The 21,274-nt window shown below is 42.5% G+C and overlaps 1 protein-coding gene across 1 annotated transcript in view; it reads right to left on the bottom strand.

The window, feature by feature from the left end:
* The window catches only part of TMEM135 (transmembrane protein 135), a gene marked incomplete at its 5' end in the record, with an annotated part of 183,914 nt that overhangs the window by 146,739 nt on the left and 15,901 nt on the right, over positions 1–21,274 (bottom strand). The window contains one exon of the mRNA XM_084268860.1: positions 17,195–17,287. Coding sequence (XP_084124986.1) covers positions 17,195–17,287 — 93 coding nt within the window. The remainder of the gene's footprint in view (positions 1–17,194; positions 17,288–21,274) is intronic.

The following is a 21,274-nucleotide window of genomic DNA, read 5'->3' as shown; positions in this document are numbered from 1 at the left end:
ATCTGCCCCAAAGCTGGGTAGTCAGGGGTGGCATGGTATGGCATGCAGGAGAACAGGGACAGATATCCAAAGAACTTCTCATCTCCAATTATTTGGAACTTAACTCCTAAACAACTACCAGACCCTGACAAAGCAAGAAAACAATGGGGATGGAGTTTGTGTGTGCATCAAAGTCAGGAAGAGTAGTGGTGATGAACAGGAAAGCATAGGGTCTGGGGCATGATGCAGATGGCATAGGAGTATATGATGTCCTGGGTTTTGGTTGGGATGGAGTTATTTTTCACAAGAAGCTGGGAGGGAACAGAGACAGGACCCAAACTAGGCAGAGATATTCCATACCATATGACATCACGCTCAGTACGTGAGGGGGGAGCTGGGCAGGGGGGAGTCACTGCTACTGAAGAAGGGCTGGAGCTCAGGTTCAGGGCAGTAAGCAAATTGCACTGTGTATCACCCACTCTGGAGAGTCTTTTATTAGTACTGGTATTAGTCTCCTCTCCCTTCGCTGTCCCAGGAAATTTTCCTTATCCCAACCTAAAAGTTTTACCTTTTTCTTTCGATTCTTCTCCCTGCCCGCCCAGGGAACGGGAGAAGTGAGTGAGCAGCCCTGTGGTGCTCAGTTAGTTACCAGCTGAGGCTAAGCCACGACCAGGACAAGAGATGGGATGCACACCCTGGTCCATCCTGCGAGTCCGGTGTGTTGAATTACAGAAAAATTATCCTGAAAAAGTCTTAACAAGACCAGCACCCTTTGCCTGAGAAGGGAGCACATGAAAGCAATCACATTTTCTAATGACCTTTCAATTATCAATGACCAGGAGAGTTAGCTTGCTTCTCATTTTGTTTCTCCTCGATTTTTCACACTTTCCCATGAATTTTCTTGTATGCTTGTTAGAGAACTCAGCAGGCAATACCTCAGAGATTACTTATTCAGCATTGTCATTTGTGGCTCAACAATTCCATTCTTGAGTGGATTCCACTTTTAACATTTAAATTACAACAGACCACAGGATTCAAGAAAATAATTGTCTCATTCATTTATACCTTCCTCAAAGAAAAGTTGCCCTTGATATAATTTGCTTTTTTGGACAACTCAGTAACATTCAGACCAAACTCTAACAGCAATTAAACTATGGCCTATAAACTTTACCAGAGAGCCACATATTTCTGCAATCACGCTGCCCAGAGGAAAGAGTCTAAAATAACTTTTAAAAAAATAATGAAAAGCTATAGGATAAAAATAGCCAGGAAGCCAAGCAGTGTACTGGGCTGCATGACCAGAAGTGTAGGTAGGAGGTGAAGGGAAATGATTAATCCCCGTTACTTGGCACTCACTACACCATGGAGTACTGCACACTTTTTTGGTACCAGATAGAAAGCAGGAATTGATCACCCACCGAGGAGGGCCACGAGCATGGCCAGGGAGAGCCTGACTTGACCTGAGGAAACAGCTTTTTTTCCAAAGATTCAACCAAGCAGGGACCCAGAGAGGTGCTCAGACCTCTGTCCTCCTAGGAGGTTTGCAAGGCTGACCAGACAAATCCCTAAGCAAGCCAGTCTGAACTCAGTGCTGGCCCCACTCCGAGCAGGAAGCTGCACTACTCGGCCTCCCAAGGTCAACCCAAACTATTCTGTTACTTGACCAAAAGTGGAAAGCAATTTATAAACCTTTTTTCCACAGATTACAGAATCAAAAGATGTTACAGAGATAAATCATCCAGCTTCCTAACTAGTCCCACGAATTCTTCTTTAGTGAATTAGTCACTTCTTTAAAATCTGGGTTTAATTTGTCTAAAGAAGTCACCACAACCTCCAGTAATTATTCTATTGCTAATTATTTTTACAACTGGCACCCTACTTCATACAAGAATCTATCTGGTCACTGAAACCTGTTAAATCTGTACCTCCACTATTACACTACAGAGTCCAACCAAGCCACCCACATGTCCTATCTTAAACAAAACTGTGCTCCTTTAGTTTTTTCATAGCATTCACTAAGATTTTAATCATATTCATGGTCCTTTGTTGAAGGTCAGGCTTGATGGGGCTCTGAGTAACTTCATCTGGTGAGGGTGTCCCCGCTTACTGCAAGGGGTTGGACTAGATGGCCTTTAACAGGTCCTTCCAACCTTACACATTCTGTGATTCTGTACTGAATGTGTTCCAATTTCTCAGAACTTCAAGGACTTGAAGTGCAACCTGGAGCAAGCTGAAGCATAGGAGGTTCCATGTGAATGTAAGGAGAAACATTTTCACTGTGAGGGAGACAGAGCCCTGGGACAGGCTGCCCAGAGAGGCCGTGGAGCCTCCTTCTCTGGAGACATTGAAAACCTGCCTGGACATGTTCTTGTGTGACCTAATCTAGGTGATCCTGCTCTGGCAGAAGGGTTGGACCAGGTGATGTTTCAGTGACCCTTCCAACCCTTGTGACTTCAAACAAAACCAGAGGAATTAAAAGACAGAGTAAAGATTCCAAATTCTTTCTTTAATCAACAGTATCTTAAAGAAATCACTAAGTGCCACTTTCACAACTTGAATTGAGGGTGCCCGAAACGAGGAGGACATGGAACTGTTGGAACGGGCCCAGAGGAGGGTCATGAAGATGCCTGGAGTGCTGGAGCACCTCTACTATGAAGACAGCCTGAGGGAGTTGAGCTTGTTCAGTACGGAGAAGAGAAGGCTCTTTGGAGACCTTATAGCAGCCTTCCAGTACCTGAAGGAGCCTACAAGAAAGGTGGGGAGGGACTTTTTAGAAGGCCACGGAGTGATAGGATGAGGGGGAATGGTTTTAAATTGGAAGAGGGTAGATTTAGATTGGACAGTAGGAAGAAATTCTTCACTATAACTGTAGCACGACACTGGCACAGGTTGCCCAGAGAAGCTGTAGCTGCCCTCTCCCTAAAAGCGTTCAGGCCCAGGTGGGATGGGGCCTTGAGCAGCCTGGCCTAGGGAGAGGTGTCCTTGTCCGTGGCAGAGGGGTTGGAACTTGACGATCTTTAAGGTGCCTTCTAACCCAACCCATTCTATGAATTCACCTTCCCATAAGCAAGGTATTTTTATTTCCATGTAAGTGCTGTAAGTTCTGGAAAATTTCTTTGGCTGAGGCAAAAGTCCAATTCCCCTTACAAACGGGTTAGAAATCCTATTCATGCAATAGAAGCAATGACAACTGTCCGATCGGCATGCCAACATACTGTTTGTGGAACATCCTCCTAAGGAATGCTTTCCTGCTTAGCTTGACACATTATAAAATTCAAAGAATAACTTTACTTTCACAGGTAGCATGAGCTTTTATGCTGGCCTGCATCAAATGAAGTGTGCCTAGCAGATGAAGAGAGGGGATTCTGCCCCTCTCTTCTGCTCTTGTGGGACCTCAGCTGGAATACTGTGTCCAGCTTTGGAGCCCTCCACACAAGGAAATGGACACATTGGAGCGTGTCCAGAGGAGGGCCACAAAAATGATCAAAGGGCTGGAGCACCTCTCCTGTGAAGACTGGCTGAGAGAGTTGAACTTGTTCAGCCTGGAGAAGAGAAGGCTCTGGAGTGATCTTAGAGCAGCCTTCCAGTACCTGAAAGGTGCCTATAAGAAAGCTGGGGAAGAACTGTTTCCGAGGGCATGGAGCAATAGGATGAGGGGTGATGGCTTTAAACCAAAAAAGGGGAGATCTAGGTTGGATGTTAGGAAAAATTTCTTCACTATGTGGGCATTAGATCTCTGGCACAGATTGCCCAGAGAGGTGGTGGAGGCTCCATCCCTGGAGATATTCAGGTCAGGTTTGATGGGACTCTGAGCAACCTGATCTAGTGAAGATGTCCCTGCTCACTGCAGGGAGTTGGACTAGATGGCCTTTAAAGGTCCCTCCCAACCTAACACATTCCATGGTTCTTTACCAGCCTCATGATTTTTATGATCACCTTTCTTTTTTCTTGCTCAAAACAAAAAGGGAAATAAACCATCGAGTCAGAACTAACAGGAAATGGCTACAGCAAGTGAACAGCACTGCCCACAAAGTTCAGGCACCTCTTCCAGCAAGAAGAGTTCTGGGTGAGAGCTGTAACAGCGAGCCAGTAAATTCACACCACGAGGTAAAGGAACATACTGGGACAAGTACACCCAGGCCCCATGCCCTGCTGCAGTTCCTGCAGCCGTGTGCAGCAGCCATCAGCAGCAGAGCTGGCCAGAAAGAGCCTGAAGATGGACAAAGCAGCATATTAAAAGTCTTCAAGCATGCAATTAAGAGAACCTACTCTCTCATTAAACAGCCTCACTGTTATGTTTCTCCATGTATATAGTAAAGTTAAACAGCTGCGGGGCAAAACCCCCACTAATAAAAGCAAGAATAGTTTTAGCTTTGCTCTAAACTTTGCTCTAAAGCTTTCTATCTTCAGTACCAGCCCAAAACATCACATTCCAATTTTTTTTTTTCCAAAAATTCTTAGTGTTAAGTAACCAACAAGCCTGAGCTAAGAGTAAGTAGGTACTAGGAAGAAACAGGTTTATTTCTTGTGACCTACATGACAAGATCTGAACTACGCAAGGCTTTAGCATTGTGAATTTATGAAAAAAAACCATAAGACTTTTATAAGATTCCTACAAAATCGAGTTTCATTTTTATATGAATAACACTGTTGATTGAGTCTGCTGCATACTCTGACAGCTATCACCTTATTTTTAACCAAAAATCCACTTTTAGATTCTCTACAAGTCTAAGAAATCACTGATAAATCACTTTCAAAGCAATGAGTGGATTCACAGAACATTAGAGGAGTTGGAAAGGACCTCGAGAGATTATCTAGTCCAACCCCCCTGCCAGAGCAGGATCACCCAGACTAAACCACACCGGAATGCATCCAGGCAGGTTTTGAATGTCTCCAGAGGAGAATCCACAACCTCTCTGGGCAGCCTGTCCCAGGGCTCCATCACCCTCACAGTGAAAAAGTTCCTCCTGACATTCACATGGAACTTCCTCTGCTCCAGCTTGCACCTGTTGCTCCTTGTCCTATCGCTGCCCATCAATGAGAAAAGCCTGGGTCTGTCCTCCTGACTCTGGCCCTTTACATATTTATAAACATTAATAAGGTCAGCTCTCAGTCTCCTCTTCTCCAAGCTGAAGAGGCCCAGCTCCCTCAGCCTCTACTCCTAAGGAAGGTGCTCCACTCTGTCATATTGGTGGCCCTGGGCTAGACAAATGCATTCAAATGTATATATGGGGATTCAAATATATATATGGATTCAAAGGTATATATGGGACAGAATTAAAAAAAAAAAAAAAAGAAACAATGCAGAATTTATGCTGTACTGACTTGTTACAGTAAAATTTGAGAAAGTTTGTCCTTTTAAAAACATAAAAGAAGAGGGAAAAAAGGGTTAACTGGCTTTAATTTCTGAACTAAAGTAAGAAGCTAACATAATAGTCTGTAATGACTCCCCAGACAGGATTTGTGGTCTGCAAAAACAGGAAGAATTCCTCCCCCCCAGCTTCCCTTCCCCCTCCCCCCTGTAAAACACCACTTTATAACCTGCAGAATTAAATCAAATGTGCAAATGACAGGTTTCCCCTGAAAAGAAAAAGGTCAAAACGAAGAGTTTGTTGGGGATTGATTTTTTTTCTCCTGCTCTACAGCAGCTTGACACCACAAACTAACCAACTACAGATCTTGGGCTGTGATTGCATCCCTGTAATAACACAAGTACTACAGATTATGCTTAGGGGATCGTTAATCTCTCACACCCACCAATTTCCTACTGACAGCTGGAAGCCAGCAGCGAAATCCTGGTGCAAAAGTTCACTTAAAATCAGCAGGAACAGATAAGCTTTCAAAATAATGCCAAAATTTATGAAAACAGACCTAAGCAACAAGCTTTCAAACCAGAAAATTATTACTTTCTGAGCTTAGGCAACACCAAGTGACAAGTCTTTCACACAAAAATAACATTCAAGGATGTAACTTCAGATCAAAAATATACAACTTACAGACCCACAAGTTGCAAGTTTTTAAAAGAATTTTCTGATTCAAAATTTGGGGTGATTTAAAGTAGGGAATGGATATGGCACAGGTTGGGGAAAGCTGAAGTTGCTCAGAACTGCAAGTCAAGTAATACCCACTCTGAGCACATCACGTATAAGGTAGAAGGGTTCTTTTCTTTTTTCTTGCAAACACTTAAGAATTTGTTGTTCTTAAAAGGAAAGAAGAGAAACTTGACATGTTCTGTGATTTGAACACATGCCAAAGAAAGGGTATGAGAAAACTGGGAAGGGAGAGAAGCCAAAAAGAAAATATATCTACAGTAATACATTCCAGTTAAATTAGCACCAATAATTCTTACTGAGTTTCCAGCTAGTGCAACACACAATAACATCGAGAGTTTAATTTTTTAACCTTTTTATACTCGGATTTTACACAGATTTTCTTTCATCATTCCCTCCCTCTTCCTCCTCTCCCTGTTTCTCTATGGTATCAAGAGTCAAAAGGAAGGCTGACCTACAGAGGAGGAAAAAAACTCTCTTAATTAAAGTGTGATTTAACCTCACAAGATTCCATGAAGAGATAAAAGTCAAATTCCAAAATGCTTATTAGTTTCATAAAAGGATTGACTGGCAGATAACAGAAGAATAACAAATTAATCAAACCTCAGGAAAAGAAATGAAGGATTTCCAGCAATTTTTTAAATTACTAATGCTCTTGGTATAGAAGGTCTATCTAGTGCTAAGTAATGCCCCAAATAACAATTTCTTTGGGCTGTTGATAGTAACACAGCATTGTTTTTAATCAACCCAGTCATCAAAAAAGAAAACACTCAGTTCTTTTCTGGGCAGTCGGGGTACAACATGTGGTGCTTGGCTGCTGCCTCTGGAAGGTACAGATGTCAGGCACAAAAGCAAACGCTCTCTTTTCCAGCCAAACTGCTCTGGGGATCACTGCAGCAGAGAGTCATTGCTTCCACAGATTCTGCTGGCAATCACTAATGCTTCATAGCAGAGAGGACATAAGGGACAGAATCCTTGAGAAGCAGGGAGAAGAGAAAGGCAGAGCAAAGAAATTACAGAGTTGCAGCCACATGCAACATTCATTGGCCTTGGACATATGCTCAGCACATCTTAGGAGTGAGAGGAATGGGAAGAAGGAGAAAAAATTTCTCTTGTAAGACTACTACTCTAGCAGACCACTTGGAGCTGTCCCACCAGCAGAAATTCACAGAATCATTAAGGGTGGAAAGGACCTCCAAGATATCTAGACCAACCGCCCCCCTACCACCTCTATTACTTACTAAACTGTGTCCCTAAGTACCTTACCCAATCTTTTCTTGAACACCCTGAGAGAGAATGACTCCACCACCACCCTGGGCAAACCCTTCTAATGCCCAACCACTCTTTGAGAAGAAATTTCTGAATTTCTAACCTGAACTTCCCCTGGCACAGCCTGCAGCCATTCTTTTTCTCCTATTGACTTGCAGCCATTCCCTCTCATCCTGTCCTGTTCATCCAGTATGCGGCCTGTTGTCCTCCTCTCAACCCTCCAGCCCATCACCCATACCCTACCTGCACATCTCAAGCCTTGCCCACAGCAGCTGTGAGAAGCAGCTCTAGACTTTCCACAAAGCCCTCTGAGATAGCTGCCCAAACAGTACACTGTGCCCAATTTGAGACAGTCCATCCCACCAGACAAGCCTTCTGATAAGCTAAAAACCAAAAGGGGTTTTCAGCTATTAAAAAAAATCTTAAAACAGCCTAATGTTCTTTTTCTAGTGTGTCAAACTAGTAGCTATTGTTTGTTCATACATTTAGAGCTCATTTTCTCTTTAGACTCATAACATTCCAATGACAGCAGAAGCATTCCAACAGAGGCAGGGTATGGACCTGCACTCACCAATGAACAGCACCATTTGCCACCTCCTCCCCCCCTTAGAGCCCCAGTTACAGCATATTGAGTCATATCAAAAAACACAGTTCAAATCACAGAATCACAGAATCATAGGGGTTGGAAGGGACCTCCAGAGATTGAGTCCAACCCCCTTGCCAAAGCAGGGTCCCTAGGACAGGTCACACAGGGAGGTGTCCAGACGGGTCTTGAATATCTCCAGAGAAGGAGACTCCACAACCCCCCTGGGCAGCCTGTCCCAGGGCTCTGTCACCCTCACTGTGAAAAAGTTCTTCCACATACTGATGTGGAACTTCCTGTGCTCCAACTTGAGCCCATTGCCCCTTGTCCTGTCTCCACAGACCACTGAGAAGAGGCTGGCCATTTCCCCCTGTGTCCCACCCTTCAGGTATTTATAAACATGGATCAGATCCCCTTTTAGCCTTCTTGTCTCAAGGCTGAACAGCCCCAGCTCTATCAGCCTTTCCTCGTAGGGGAGATGCTCCAGGCCCTTAATCATCTTCGTAGCCTCCGCTGGACTCTCTCCCAGTTAAGGAGCTATGAACTGGTCATGGAGAAGATGGATTGATGGTGTTAGGAGCGTGCCTCCACCTGTGAGGGCCCAGAACACAAGGGTTCACGAAGAACAGCAGTGTCAGAAGCCACTGTAAATCTTCTATAGAAAGGTAGGCAAGCAATACCAAAAGTCTGACTGACAGTAGTTTCAGCATAACCCTACGACTGAGAAGTCAGTTTCTGGCAGGACATCAGTATTTGATGAACTGTGCCAGATGCTACAGAGAGACGAGAATGTGACATTTCACCTACCAAAGACAGAAAGAAGCCATTGCCAAGTCCTCTTTGAACAGATTATTTTTGAACTTTAAGTTCCAAGATCCAAAATGCCAATGGTTGATATTAGAACATTTTTACTACTTCCTCAGGCCATTACTCACGAGGAATGAATAATGGGCACTGAAAGGCTTAAAAGGAAAAAAAATTAGCATTGATGGAGCACTTACAAATTCCTTCAAGTAGACAAAATGATGGTGTACTACCAGACAGTCCATATTGTTTCTGTCTTTTGCTAAAGTTGGAGCAGTCTGGACTGTGATGACAAGCACTGGCCCAAGTTCACAAGACCTATTTTATGCCTGCCTTTAATACCACAGACTCTGTTTCAGACAGACCATCTTTAGGAGAAGGTTTCAATGGCTTATGCCTTCTTTATCGAAAAGTTTTGAGCTGGACTGGAGGTCATTTGATTAGAAGAAACACTACGCAATACATCGGACTCACCAAAGGAAGTAAAAGCGTGTCATTCTCTGACTTCGGATGTGGAGGGGAGAGGGCAGGAAGGGGAAGGAAGTGAGATGTTTAACCACAGTACACTGCTGTAGCCTTTGCTACAGAAAACCCTTGCTCAGTTAAATATAGCAAATGATCATCATTCTAGGTTTCTACTTCCACACTTTTCCTGCAGCAGAAGCTAACACCATTAATTTCCCAGGAGCAATGAGGCTCCAGGAAAGAGACAGTTCTTTTACAGAGGGTTTATAGGTGTGGCTCGTATGGAAACTAAGATTTAAGCTCCTCTCATCTGTGCTATCTAAAGAACAATCTCCTACGTGAGGAACATACCACACACAAGTTCCCTCAAAGACTTTCAGCGTTGTACCAGAAGCATGGCAGGCACACACGCTACCTCGCCAGGCACATGTCAAGCTTTTCATGGCCACATCAGCCAGCCCCACAGCCAGTTCACTTGAGCAGCATCTGAGGTTCATTCTAGACTAGCAGAGTATTTGTCTTCCCCCCTCTGGGAGCTGCATGCTGCACGCAAACATTCAGGCACAGAAGATGTATTAAGTGTTTGCTAAGGCTGAGGAAATCCAAACGAGTGTCTCCTGGATGCTTGTGCTGAGCAGACAGAACTGAGTACTTGTCTCTCACCAAGGCACTTGTTGAAGCACAATGGATTTTAATATATTTAAGTTTAGAAAAAAAAAAAATCCCATTAACCTCTACAGCTTGGCTCTGCATGCCACTGGAATATTCACACTAGAAGAGTAAAACTCCAAAACATATCCCCATGAGCTCTCCTTACCAGACTACACTACAAAATACCCATGTAAATGATGAAAAATTTAAGGGAGTTTTCATTGCAACACAGAAAGCAAGCTAAAAATCATCCCTCAATATCACTTGCTCTCTCAATTTCTCACCTGTAGAAAGTAAGATAAAGCTTGCATAACAGCTTGCTGCATTAAAAGAATTGTGAAGGGATGGGGAAGGGTCTGGAGGGGAAGACCTAAAAGGACAGGCTGAACTCCCTTGGTCTGTTCAGCCTGCAGAAGAGGAGGCTGAGGGGAGACCTCATCGCAGTCTGTGGCTTCCAGACAAGGGGGAGTCAAGGGGCAGGTACCAATCTCCTCTTTAGTGACCAGGGATAGAACCCAAGGGAACAGCATGAAGCTGCAACAGGGGAGGTTTAGGTTGGATGTTAGGAAGAGGTTCTGTACTGAGAGGGGGTCGGGCACTGGAACAGGCTCCCCCAGGGAAGTGGTCCCAGCATCGAGCTTGACTGAGTTAAAGAAGCATTTGGATGATGTGCTCAGTCCCACGCTGTGACTTGGCTCGGCCTGTGTGGAGCCAGGATTTGGACTTGAAGATCCTTAGGGGTCCCTTCCAACTCAGGAGATTCTGTGATTCTAACTCATTTTGATTACCTATAACCCCATGCTGGTGATTTATCAGTTTCCCTAAAACACACCATCAAACTTAGTAGCCATAGAACATTTTGAGAAAGGAAATCATCACCTCAGGTTTAAGTATGCTATAGTACTGTACAGAAATACATACCAACAAAGTTGTATGTGAATGGACAAACTTACAAAAACTTTGTCTTTACCTACAGCATACACTTTTTCCCATTTTTATGCTGCCATATTCTTCCTTGATAAGGTATTTAGGGTAATGGCATTTATGGCAAGCAAATAACCCCAACAGCAACCAAATGTTTTGTCAAGACAAACCCACAGTCTAAACATTCCAGATTGTGCTGACACAAATGTTTCTGCCACTCTTCTAAGCAACACACAGTAATACTTCTGTTTCCACAAACACTGAATGATGTATACATATAGATGTTCTCTATAACATGCACTGTTGCACTGTATCACCTTTTAAATGCACATGCTTTACATATTTTTCTGAGTCCAGTATACTGAATTATTTTTGATGAAAAACACCCAAAGGTTTCAACTAAAACCCGTGCTGCCAATAGCCGCCCAGAGCAAGATTTTACAACCAAATTATAAAAGCCCTAAATCTCAAGTTTTATAATACTAACAGTGACACAGTCTTAACTACAGCAACGAGACAGGCGCCGCTATAATGTTAACAGCCAGTATGTAAACATTAATGCAGCCTAAGGGGGGAGCAGGGAGCAATCCCAGCAGGGTCCCTTCAAAACTGCCACACCACTTCTGGGTGCCTGCAGTTAAAACTTTCTTTACCTTAATTACTTACAAGGGGAAGAAATAAATGAAGTTAGGCAGTAAGAAATTAATTTCATTAAAATAGTAACCGTGTTCCTTCTTAAAGCTTTAGTTATAGTTCTTGAAACTCACGGTATTTTTCTGAGCAACAGCCCAACAAACCCAAGTTTGCCATTTAGCTGCACCAGCAATACACAAATACAACTGTTTTGAAACATCAGTGTTTTAATGAAAGACTTAGAACATCATTCCTCTCCCTGAGGCTAATTGCAGTGGTCTTAATACAGGCTCTTCACTGAGCTACCAGACTCCTTTGTTTTAGCACCGGTAAGGTCCAACCTCCCATCAGATTTCCAGTAAAAGGCTGGTTTCTGCCAAGCCTCAAATCACATTTCAACAGCTTCATTCACAGCACTTTTTAACAAGTATATTCAGTTACTTTCTTGCTTTCTAACAGCCAGGGCGCTTCGAGAGCAAGGTAGTACCATGTCTCACAGACTAAGCCACATATCTCTGCTCTACTATATATGCAGTCCTTGCTAATAAAATTTAATAGATGCTGGGGGAGGGTAGTGGGGGGGTTGGAAATCACAGGGGACGGCTGCTCTGAATTACAAACAGCAGCCAAAAGACCCAAGTAAAATACTCATTTTTCAAAATTAAAAATAAATAAAATTGTTTTATACACATAATCCCAGACTGGCTTGGGTGGGAAGGGACCTCAAATCCCATCTATTTCCAACCCCTTGCCTTGGGCACGGATACCCTCCACTAGCCCAGGGTGCCCAAAGCCCCATCCAACCTGGCCTTGAACTCTGCTAGGGATCCAGTGGTAGCCACAGCTTCTCCGGGCACCCTATGCCAGTGCCTCACCACCCTCACAGTGAAGGATAACTCATCTGGTAACTCATCTATATCTCCCCTCTTTTAGTTTAAACCCATCACCTCTTGTCCCGTCATTCACTCCCCCTGCAAACAGCCCTTCTCCAGCTTTCCTGTAGCCCATTCCGGTATTGGAAGACTTCTCAACAATTTAAAACAAGTAAACAAGGAGAAGTACACTCATGAAACAACTCCATACAAAGGAGTTCTCCTAAGGAAGCTTAAAGAAATTAATGTAACTGAGTCATGTCTCTCTTTCTGAGGAGACATTAACACCACTTTTAACATCTAACGCCACAAAAGAATTGCATGTTTTTATTTAATCTATGTAAAAAAGATTAAGCTAAAGAAAATTATTCTTCTAAATACAGTTGTGCAAGTATACCTGTTCAAAATTCACTTATCACAGAATCACAGATTCATAGGGGTTGGAAGGAACCTCCGGAGATCATCAAGTCCAATCCCCTCGTCAAAGCAGGTTCCCTAGGACAGGTCGCACAGGTCTTGAATATCGTCAGAGAAGGAGACTCCACAACCCCCCCTTGGCAGCCTGTCCCAGGGCTCTGTCACCCTCACTGGGAAAAAGTTCTGCATATTGGTGCAGAACTTCCTGTGCAGTCATAGTTGTTATGAGAACATACACATGAAGAGCAGTGAAATGTTGAAGTCATTCAGTGGCCAAATAGTCAAAAGGAATTACAAACTGTACATTTCCAATGTACATTCTGATGAATTGTGTACATTCCTCCAGGAAAAGGGAGCACTTTCCTTATTTGTAAGAGCACTTTTTTTGGAGGTGAAGAGACATAACACGCCAGTAACATCCTCGGTATTTTCTGTTCCCTTTCCAGCACCTCTGCCAGAGCCATAAATACAGCAAAGAGAAACAGCACAGCAGGACTAGCGCTACGAACGGGCTGCAGGAGCCGTACTGTGTGAGACGGCCCATGGTCAAAACCAGCTGGAACTGCACTCTGTGCCTCTTAGCACTCCTCAGGCAAACGTACACCAGCCATGCAGCTATCAGCCACCAGACTGACAGTTATAACTTCTGCATGGGCCAGCAAGGATGCTTCCTCCTGATCCAAACAGGCAACCCACACTGCTCAGAGTACCAGGAAAAGGCAAAAATTCTGAGTTACTCCTGACGGAGTCAGGGACTAAAAGCACAGAGTAACAGTTTGCACTTCACACACACACAATTTCTATGTATCTATACTCATTATCTCAGGAATAACACTTATCAAAACATTAATCCTAATAATGTGACTAATTCTCTTCTGGTAATCTCATAGAACACTTATGTATACCCATACCAAAAAGTACGTAAGTGTTTTTATTCCTCAGCCCTGCCCACAGATCCTAAAAACCAATGTAGATCATTTCCTGAGCCTGTCTGAAGCTTCTATGTAATGTCACCTCCTCTTCTCATTGCCAGTGCCGTGCAAATTTGCAATTAGGTATTACATGGATACAAACTGTAATCAAGCCAACTCTGTAACACACTCTTCCCCAGGACTAGAATTTGCCTTGACAAGCCATCCACCTCTTTTTCCCACTCTTCTGTAAGTACAAGGCTGGCACACATGAACAGCAACCCTCAGAAGAAAATCTGATTTACAAGCCTGCTGTTCCCAAGTTTGGGACTGACAGGGATGCTGTGCAAGCAAATGCCAGTGAAGTACTTAAAATAGGATATCCACTTGGGAAGAGATTAAGTGATTAAGTTTGATGCTGCTGCCAGCTGCTACTAGCAATTTAAAGGGCTAGAGAAATGTTTATGAACTCAAACTGGGACTACTTCCCACCCCCCTGATTTTTCAATATAACTTGTTGTAAGCTGCTGGGGATACAGCTGAAAACGCCACCGTGACTCCACGTCAAACAGCAGCTTCCTATGAGACTACAAGGCTATTAAAATTTGATTTTGCCTGTAACAGAAGCTAAAAAGCAAACAGATGTGAAATCAGAAGACATTATATCGAGTCTGTCGGCAGCATCATTTCACACATTTATACGTGAAACACCAAAAAATTTTGGATTTTAAACACCTTAAACCTTAGATTTCCTTTTGATGCCATTTAACGTACTTTATTACTACCAAGGACCCCACATTTTCAGCTGCATGTGCTATACTACAATACCAACGTTGCCTTTTCACATTTTACCTGATGCAATATTAGTATGGGCTTATTAGGCCAAATAATTTAGGCCAAGCATATTGGATTCTGACAGGAAGGAGACTAACCGTTCAGGAATTAAGTGTTTCAGTATTATTCACTACATAACAACCCATTTTCATTATTTTCACACATCTGCTTCAACTTTTATTACTTTCAAATCTGAGCGGTTAAATAGGAGCCTGTTAACACTCCAAAGCTTCATTATATCGCCTCCAACACTTAGAATCCCCATTTAACATAAAATTTGTTTGCCTGCTCTATTTGCTACAACTAACCAGTTTAGGTTTCTAAGGTTTTTCAAAGTTTTTCCTCTGTTACACAACTAACTCCCTTGTACAGGTTTGGTCTCACAAACCCTTTAAACTCTTGACTCACAAATAGTCTGAAAGCTGCAAGAAATTCCTAGCTGGACACTCAGCCTGGTTTCTTCCCCTTTAACACTGCCAAGAGACATTAGGGGTCTGGGACACAAAAGCCTCGCACTGTAACAGGTCTCCAGGAAAAGTTAAGCTAGTGGTGTCCTGATCATGGGAAGAAAAGGTGCTTGCTCTGAACACAAAACACTTCTGCCAACAGCAGTCCTGGAGTCAAAGTAACTAGAAAAAGTTCTATCAAAATGTATCCACCCTCTTTGGAGTTAACAGCAGTAAGATGAAAATCAGTCACAGAAGAACAGAAGATTAGGGGTTATGCTCCAGCTTGCACCCGTTGCCCTGCTCATCACTGAGAAGAGCCTGTCTCTGTCTTCCTGACACCCTTTACATATCGATAAACATTGATGAGGACACCCCTCATCTCCTCTTCTCCAAGCTAAAGAGGCCCAGCTCCCTCAGCCTCTCCTCATGAGGAAGGTGTTCCACTCCCTTTATCATCTTAGTGGCCCTGCACTGGACTGCATTTTAAAAAAAAATTATGCATTAACTTTACCACAATTTTTTTCTATAGTTCTGTTAAATAACATGATTTAGAAACATTCCCACCTTCCCAGAACTCCTTACACATCCTGAGTCTTTGTAAACAGTGGTTAATGCATTCTTTCAAAAGAACAGAACTTTGACAACCTTACCTAAAATTTGGCTTGGGCTTTGCATACTTCATCACTGAAATTTGTGAATGGAGCCTGACAATCACGACTTACACGTATTTGGAGATATCTTAAAATGACTGCACAAGGAAGTTTCAGATATTCACAGCAACCAAAAATAAGTTCCCCTCATCTTTTGAAGACCAATCCCTTACATCACCCTTTTGTCACCTCCTCTACTTTGAATAACCAGATGACTCATGCATCTCTCTCCGTATTCAAGTAAGTAAGCATTAGAACTTTATTGATACAAACTACCAACCCAAGTGGAATTTCAAAACATTAAAACCTTATAACCTAGAATTTCACCTGCCACTTTCATGTCCACATCACTAAAATCAGCTTTCTGCTCTCCTTGGACCACTCAGAGCTTTCTTCCCCCACCCTTTCAATGCTTTTCCTAATGAACATCCCACTGACGGCTGAACTTTGGAACCATTCCTTAAATGAAAGGCTTTGCTTTCTGTATCATCACCTCTCATTCAATCTGGATTACTTCAGCTCTTCCAGGCAGCTTTCCCCACAACATCCCACTACTCCTCATATTAACTAATGTCATGTTGATAACTAAAGCCACCAGTAAATTTCATTAGTACAAGCTTTCCTTGTAACTAATTACAAACTTAATTTAAATTCTACTCAAAAATAGAAATACAGCGTTTCATTAGGAAATCCTAAGGTAATTCTAAGAAAGCAATTACATATCACACAACAAAAACAAACCACAGAAAAGAAACTGAACTTTTAGGAAGTGTTTTTTACTGTGTTTTTTCACTGTAGTTTCCTCGATTTACATCTAAGGTTGCAAAAGATACTACTGCAAACGAACTCACTACCAGCATCCTGAAACAAAATCAGTGAGCTGGCAAATACAGAAATACAGCACTACAGGCTGGGCAGAGAATGGACTGAGAGCAGCCCTGAGGAGAAGGGCTTACGGGTGTCAGGGCACAAGAAGCTCAACATACGGCAGCAACATGGGCTTGCAGTCCAGAAACCAACAGTGTCCTGGGCTGTATTAAAACCAGTGTGACCAGCAGGTCAAGGGAGGGGCTTCTGCCCCTCTGCTCTGCTTTCGTGAGACACCCCCCTCACCTTCCACAGTACTGCATCCAGCTCAGTGGGCTTCAGCACAAGAAGGACATGGAACTGTTAAGCAAGTCCACAGGAGGCCACAAAGATGTTCAGAGGGCTGGAGCACCTCTGCTGTGAAGACAGGCTGAGAGAGTTGGGCTTGTTCAGCCTGGAGAAGAGAAGGCTCCAGGGACACCTTAGAGTGGCTTCCAGTACCTGAAGGGGCTACAGGAAAGCTGGATGGGGACTGTTTGAAGGGGCAGAGAGCGACAGAACAAGGGGGAATGGGTTTAAGCTGAAAGAGGGGAGATTCAGATGAGATATAAGGAAGAAATCCTTCCCTGTGAGGGGGGTGAGGCTCTGGACCAGGGTGCCCAGAGAAGCTGTGGCTGCCCCCTGAATCTCTGGCAGGTTCAAGGCCAGGTTGGATGGGGCTTTGGGCACCCTGAGCACATGGGTGGGTGTCCGTGTCCATGGCAGGGGGTTGGAACTAAATGGGCTTTGAGGTCCCTTCCCACCCAAACCAGTCTGGGATTCTATGAAACATCCATATTCAAATGACCAAAACAAGACATATATAAACCAGAAAACTCCACAAACACAAAGCATACCTGCTTTTCCTTTCGATGAGAATAGCCATGTAAGAAGCAGGCAGAGCAGCACCAAAGCCAGGAGACCAAAAATAGAATTTTCCAAGTAGTTTCCTGAAAATGCAATTGGTACACATATTACATGCAAAGCAACTGAAGTGTTGAAGTACAGCTTTATATTTTACCTTTGCACATTTTATTAAGATTAATTTTGTCCCTTCATAATAATCAACACTTACATACAAATACTAATCATTATGTTTTTACATAATTCTTCACAGATGGGTTCCCACAATGCTTCATAAAACAAAACACCTGAAATATTTCATTAAATTATCTGTTTCACTTCAAGGACTACTTTACTTCATAGGAAGCAGTGCTTTCAAGAGATGATTCTGAAAAGATGCAGGTAGTAATTTTAGAAAAACCCTCTGAAAGCACTTATAGTTCCTTCTCTCTCTGCTACTTGTCCAAAGATGTCTTTGGAAGATGTGACTTATGGAACATGTAGGGATGTGATCAGGTGAGCCAGAAATCAAATCATTACAATACACATCATGTCCACATGACAGAGAGTCAACTCACAACTAAAAACAGTAAACCACTCGCCTACAGCAAGCTAAAGAATCAGTCTGTACATTACAGTGGGACATTACACTGACATCCCAGTTCTGTGAAGGTGGGAAAGCTCCCATTATCTGAGACATGATCTGGATTTAACTCTGAGAGTCCACACAGTTTCAACTACCCAAATTCCTCCCATATTAAGAGTTCAAGAAATCAGCTATACAAATGTTGACATCTAAGAAAATGTTTGTATAAATTGGTCACTGTTAGAGGAGGAAAATGGAAATGCATGTCTGGCACAACAGCACCAGCCCCACTTGGTCTGTTCAGGGTTCTGCACCTTCAAACTAATTCAGGTGGACCACAGAAGCAAACAACAGGTAGTCATGAAATCGGGTTGCATGTTAATAAACATACTTCAATTACACCAATGCTGCTCAGTTGGTAAGAGCTATCAGTTCAGGAAAACAGTGTTACAACAGTCTTCCCTTCCAAAAACACAGTGAACAAAATACAACAAACAGAACAGCAAACACAGGGTAGAAAAGGAAATTTTTTTTGGATAAAGTTTCATGTTGACAACACAAAAGAGGGAACAAAGATGATTAATCGATACCATCTGATTAGCCCACTTTCATTCTTGCTGTAAAAGGCATAATCAGCCTCATTTCATAGTTCCCCTGCAAAAACATAACCAGTGAGCAATGCCAGCTTATGTTTGTAAGTGAAAAGAGAGTCAGTGTATCAGCACCAAGTGATGTAATGGCAATTACACACGCTGTTCATTCCCACGGCTGCAAAAGGATAATTTCTCAGGATGACAATGCCAAATGCTGCAGGAGCTAAAGTTCATTATTAGGACTCTCTTGGAAAGCAATTACTGTATGAAGTTTCAGAGAAGCCATTTTAAACATAATAAGTATGAACACATCTTACCAGGCACACCTGTTAAGGAACAGAACAAATGTCTTTTCTGTGGGAAAGAAACAGGACTTTGTTCTTTTGGCATGGTTTAGCACCCCCCTACAAATGCTTCTATGTTTGGGTTGATAAGATTTCAGAAACAATAGTAACATTTTACATAATAAAACCCAATGGAAATGACAATGTCCAGTCAGTAAGGGAAACATTTACACTGCTAAAGTGAACAAAAACAAGTGTTTGTTATTATTTGCATGGTTATTTTCACATGGTTTATGGTTAGAAATTGGAATGAGAAATATGAGGTTTCAGGTTATGCATCTAATTCCTCGATGCACAAACGCACCCAAAACTCAAAGGCTGCTTGATACACAAGGTTGAATCTAATTAAGCGAGCTAATGTAACGCTGTACATGGACAAACTTAATTACTCCATTTGCTAGACCAAGAGAACTGTGTCCTCATGAGGTTTTACGTGTCATAAACCCGAAAACCTAAAAAACAATCACACCTTTCATTTACCAGATGTAATGCTGGTCAGCACCAGAGCCTCACACTTCCGTCTGACGCCCAGACAGATGTAGTCTTCTGGATCTCACCAGCAGAAGAGATTACAACCCCCAGCTAGTCTGTCATACATCCGTAGCAGAGACCATCACCCCCACTGCTCTGCCAGCAGAGCAGGCTGCACATATTCCCTAATTCACTTCAAGGGAAAAAAAAAAGGGGGGGGGAGGGTTGGGGGAGGAAGTCATCCAAGCCAGCCTGGCAATAATCTCTTCTAGAATGAGAAAATCTATCCACAGCCTAAGTCATCGCTGATAACGGATCTGGATGAATTTGAAAATTTGCCTGCCTGTGAAAAGCTGATAACAATGCCTGAAATTATTTTAATTGCACTTTCTTGCCTGAAGATTTGCAGCCTTGAAAATATTTGCAGTGCTTTCAATTTTGGTGGTTTTCCTTGCTGAAAGGAAGTAAACCCTATGAGAGCATCAAAACCAACATACTGGCACAAGCCAGACTTCTCACCAACAACTACATTTCATACTTAGGTCTTTTAATTGTTACTGGATGACTAAGACATGTTTCAGTATGCCCAATGACTGGAGATTTGCTGGGACTTTGGTAAAGGTATGAAGAGATGAAGGGATCGCTTATCCTGGACAACCTATATACCTCCTAACACATCTCCCCGTTGGTGCTACAACAGAAGGAAATGGACAACTCTTCTCAAATCAGGAATTGTGCAGGTACATGTGAGTTATTGTGTCCAGCTACACACCCTTTAATCTGTTGCTTTGGTCTAGAACTCCAGGAGGGGAAGTTCAGTAAGATGCATGGGGCTTTCTGAGTAATTTTGCTCCTAAGGGACTGCTGCTCCTGCTACAGAACACCTTCCAACCAAAAATAAATAAAGAAAGAAAAGGCACAAAAACTGGAGCATACATCCTATTATATAAATCCATCACACCTAAGCTCTCACCACTATCTAGAATCAGATCTAGAGCTTCTAAACCACCACTCTCAGACAATCTCTTTGTAAGGCTGGAAATCAAGTTCAGAAGTATTCAGGACATGGTTATGCAGAACACCAGAGGTACTGGTATTTCTCTGAAGAATTAAAACATACGATACCGAGTGGTATTCTGGGCTGAAAAATTACATACAATTAGTTTTGCTCTCAGGTGCTACTAAAGGAAGTACAATGCACTGAACAATAATTCAAAGAATCACTAACTCAAACAAAACATCTAAAAAAAAAACAAAAAATCCTCCAAACTGGTTTAAAACAAAATTAAAAGAAAATTAAACCAAAAAAAAATTAAAAGCTGAAGTCTCACACTTCCACCCTCCACCACCCACCCCAACGCAGCTGAGAGAAGGAAGCTTATATGGCTCAAGCTGCAAGGCAATGTTGATATTAGGCACATTCCAAGTGAAGGACTTGTCAACATGATGACCTTAGGAGAAGCTCTTAAAATGAAAAGGCACACAGTACTCAACTTGTAAAAACGTCGTGTACTTATATGGCTTTTTGGTGTGGTCTCATTTTCTGTCCAAAGAACACTCACTCAGCTCCTTGACCATATTTGAGTACTGAACCAACTTATTCAAAGAACCTGTCCTTGACGACCCTCAAAACACCTTCCTGATTAAGGGCAGCTAGTTTCAAGCCCATCCCTGTGCAAGAATAGGACTGCTTTCTTCCATCCAATGCATTACTTCACGCTATCAAATTTCCTAAGTGATCTTAATTAACAGATGCTTCTGAAATGGATGAGAGTCAGTTTTAGATTTCTGTACTGTAAATAAACTCCTATAAGCTCTTCCACTGCTCTTCATCCCTTTTTCCAGATTCTTTAGGTACATCCAGAACAAAGGACACAGCTTGAACATTACTGGTAAGCTCTTATTATGGAATCTGATTATTTATTCCTTGTTTGGTTTCACCTATTTTAATTACTTCTTAATAATTTACTAATTCCTGTCAGACAGTAGATCTCACTTCTTGAAAGGTCCTAGCAAACTCTCTAATCAAAATCCCTTGGGAATTCAGGTGTAACATACCAATCAGATCAGCAACATCACACATACTTATCCTTCAAAGAA

The sequence above is a fragment of the Gallinula chloropus genome (assembly GCF_964237585.1).
Source record: "Gallinula chloropus genome assembly, chromosome: 1".
In the NCBI taxonomy this organism is placed as follows: Eukaryota; Metazoa; Chordata; class Aves; order Gruiformes; family Rallidae; genus Gallinula; species Gallinula chloropus.
The sequence above is the reverse complement of the archived record's forward strand: the minus strand, read 5'-3'. Positions and strand labels throughout refer to the sequence as shown.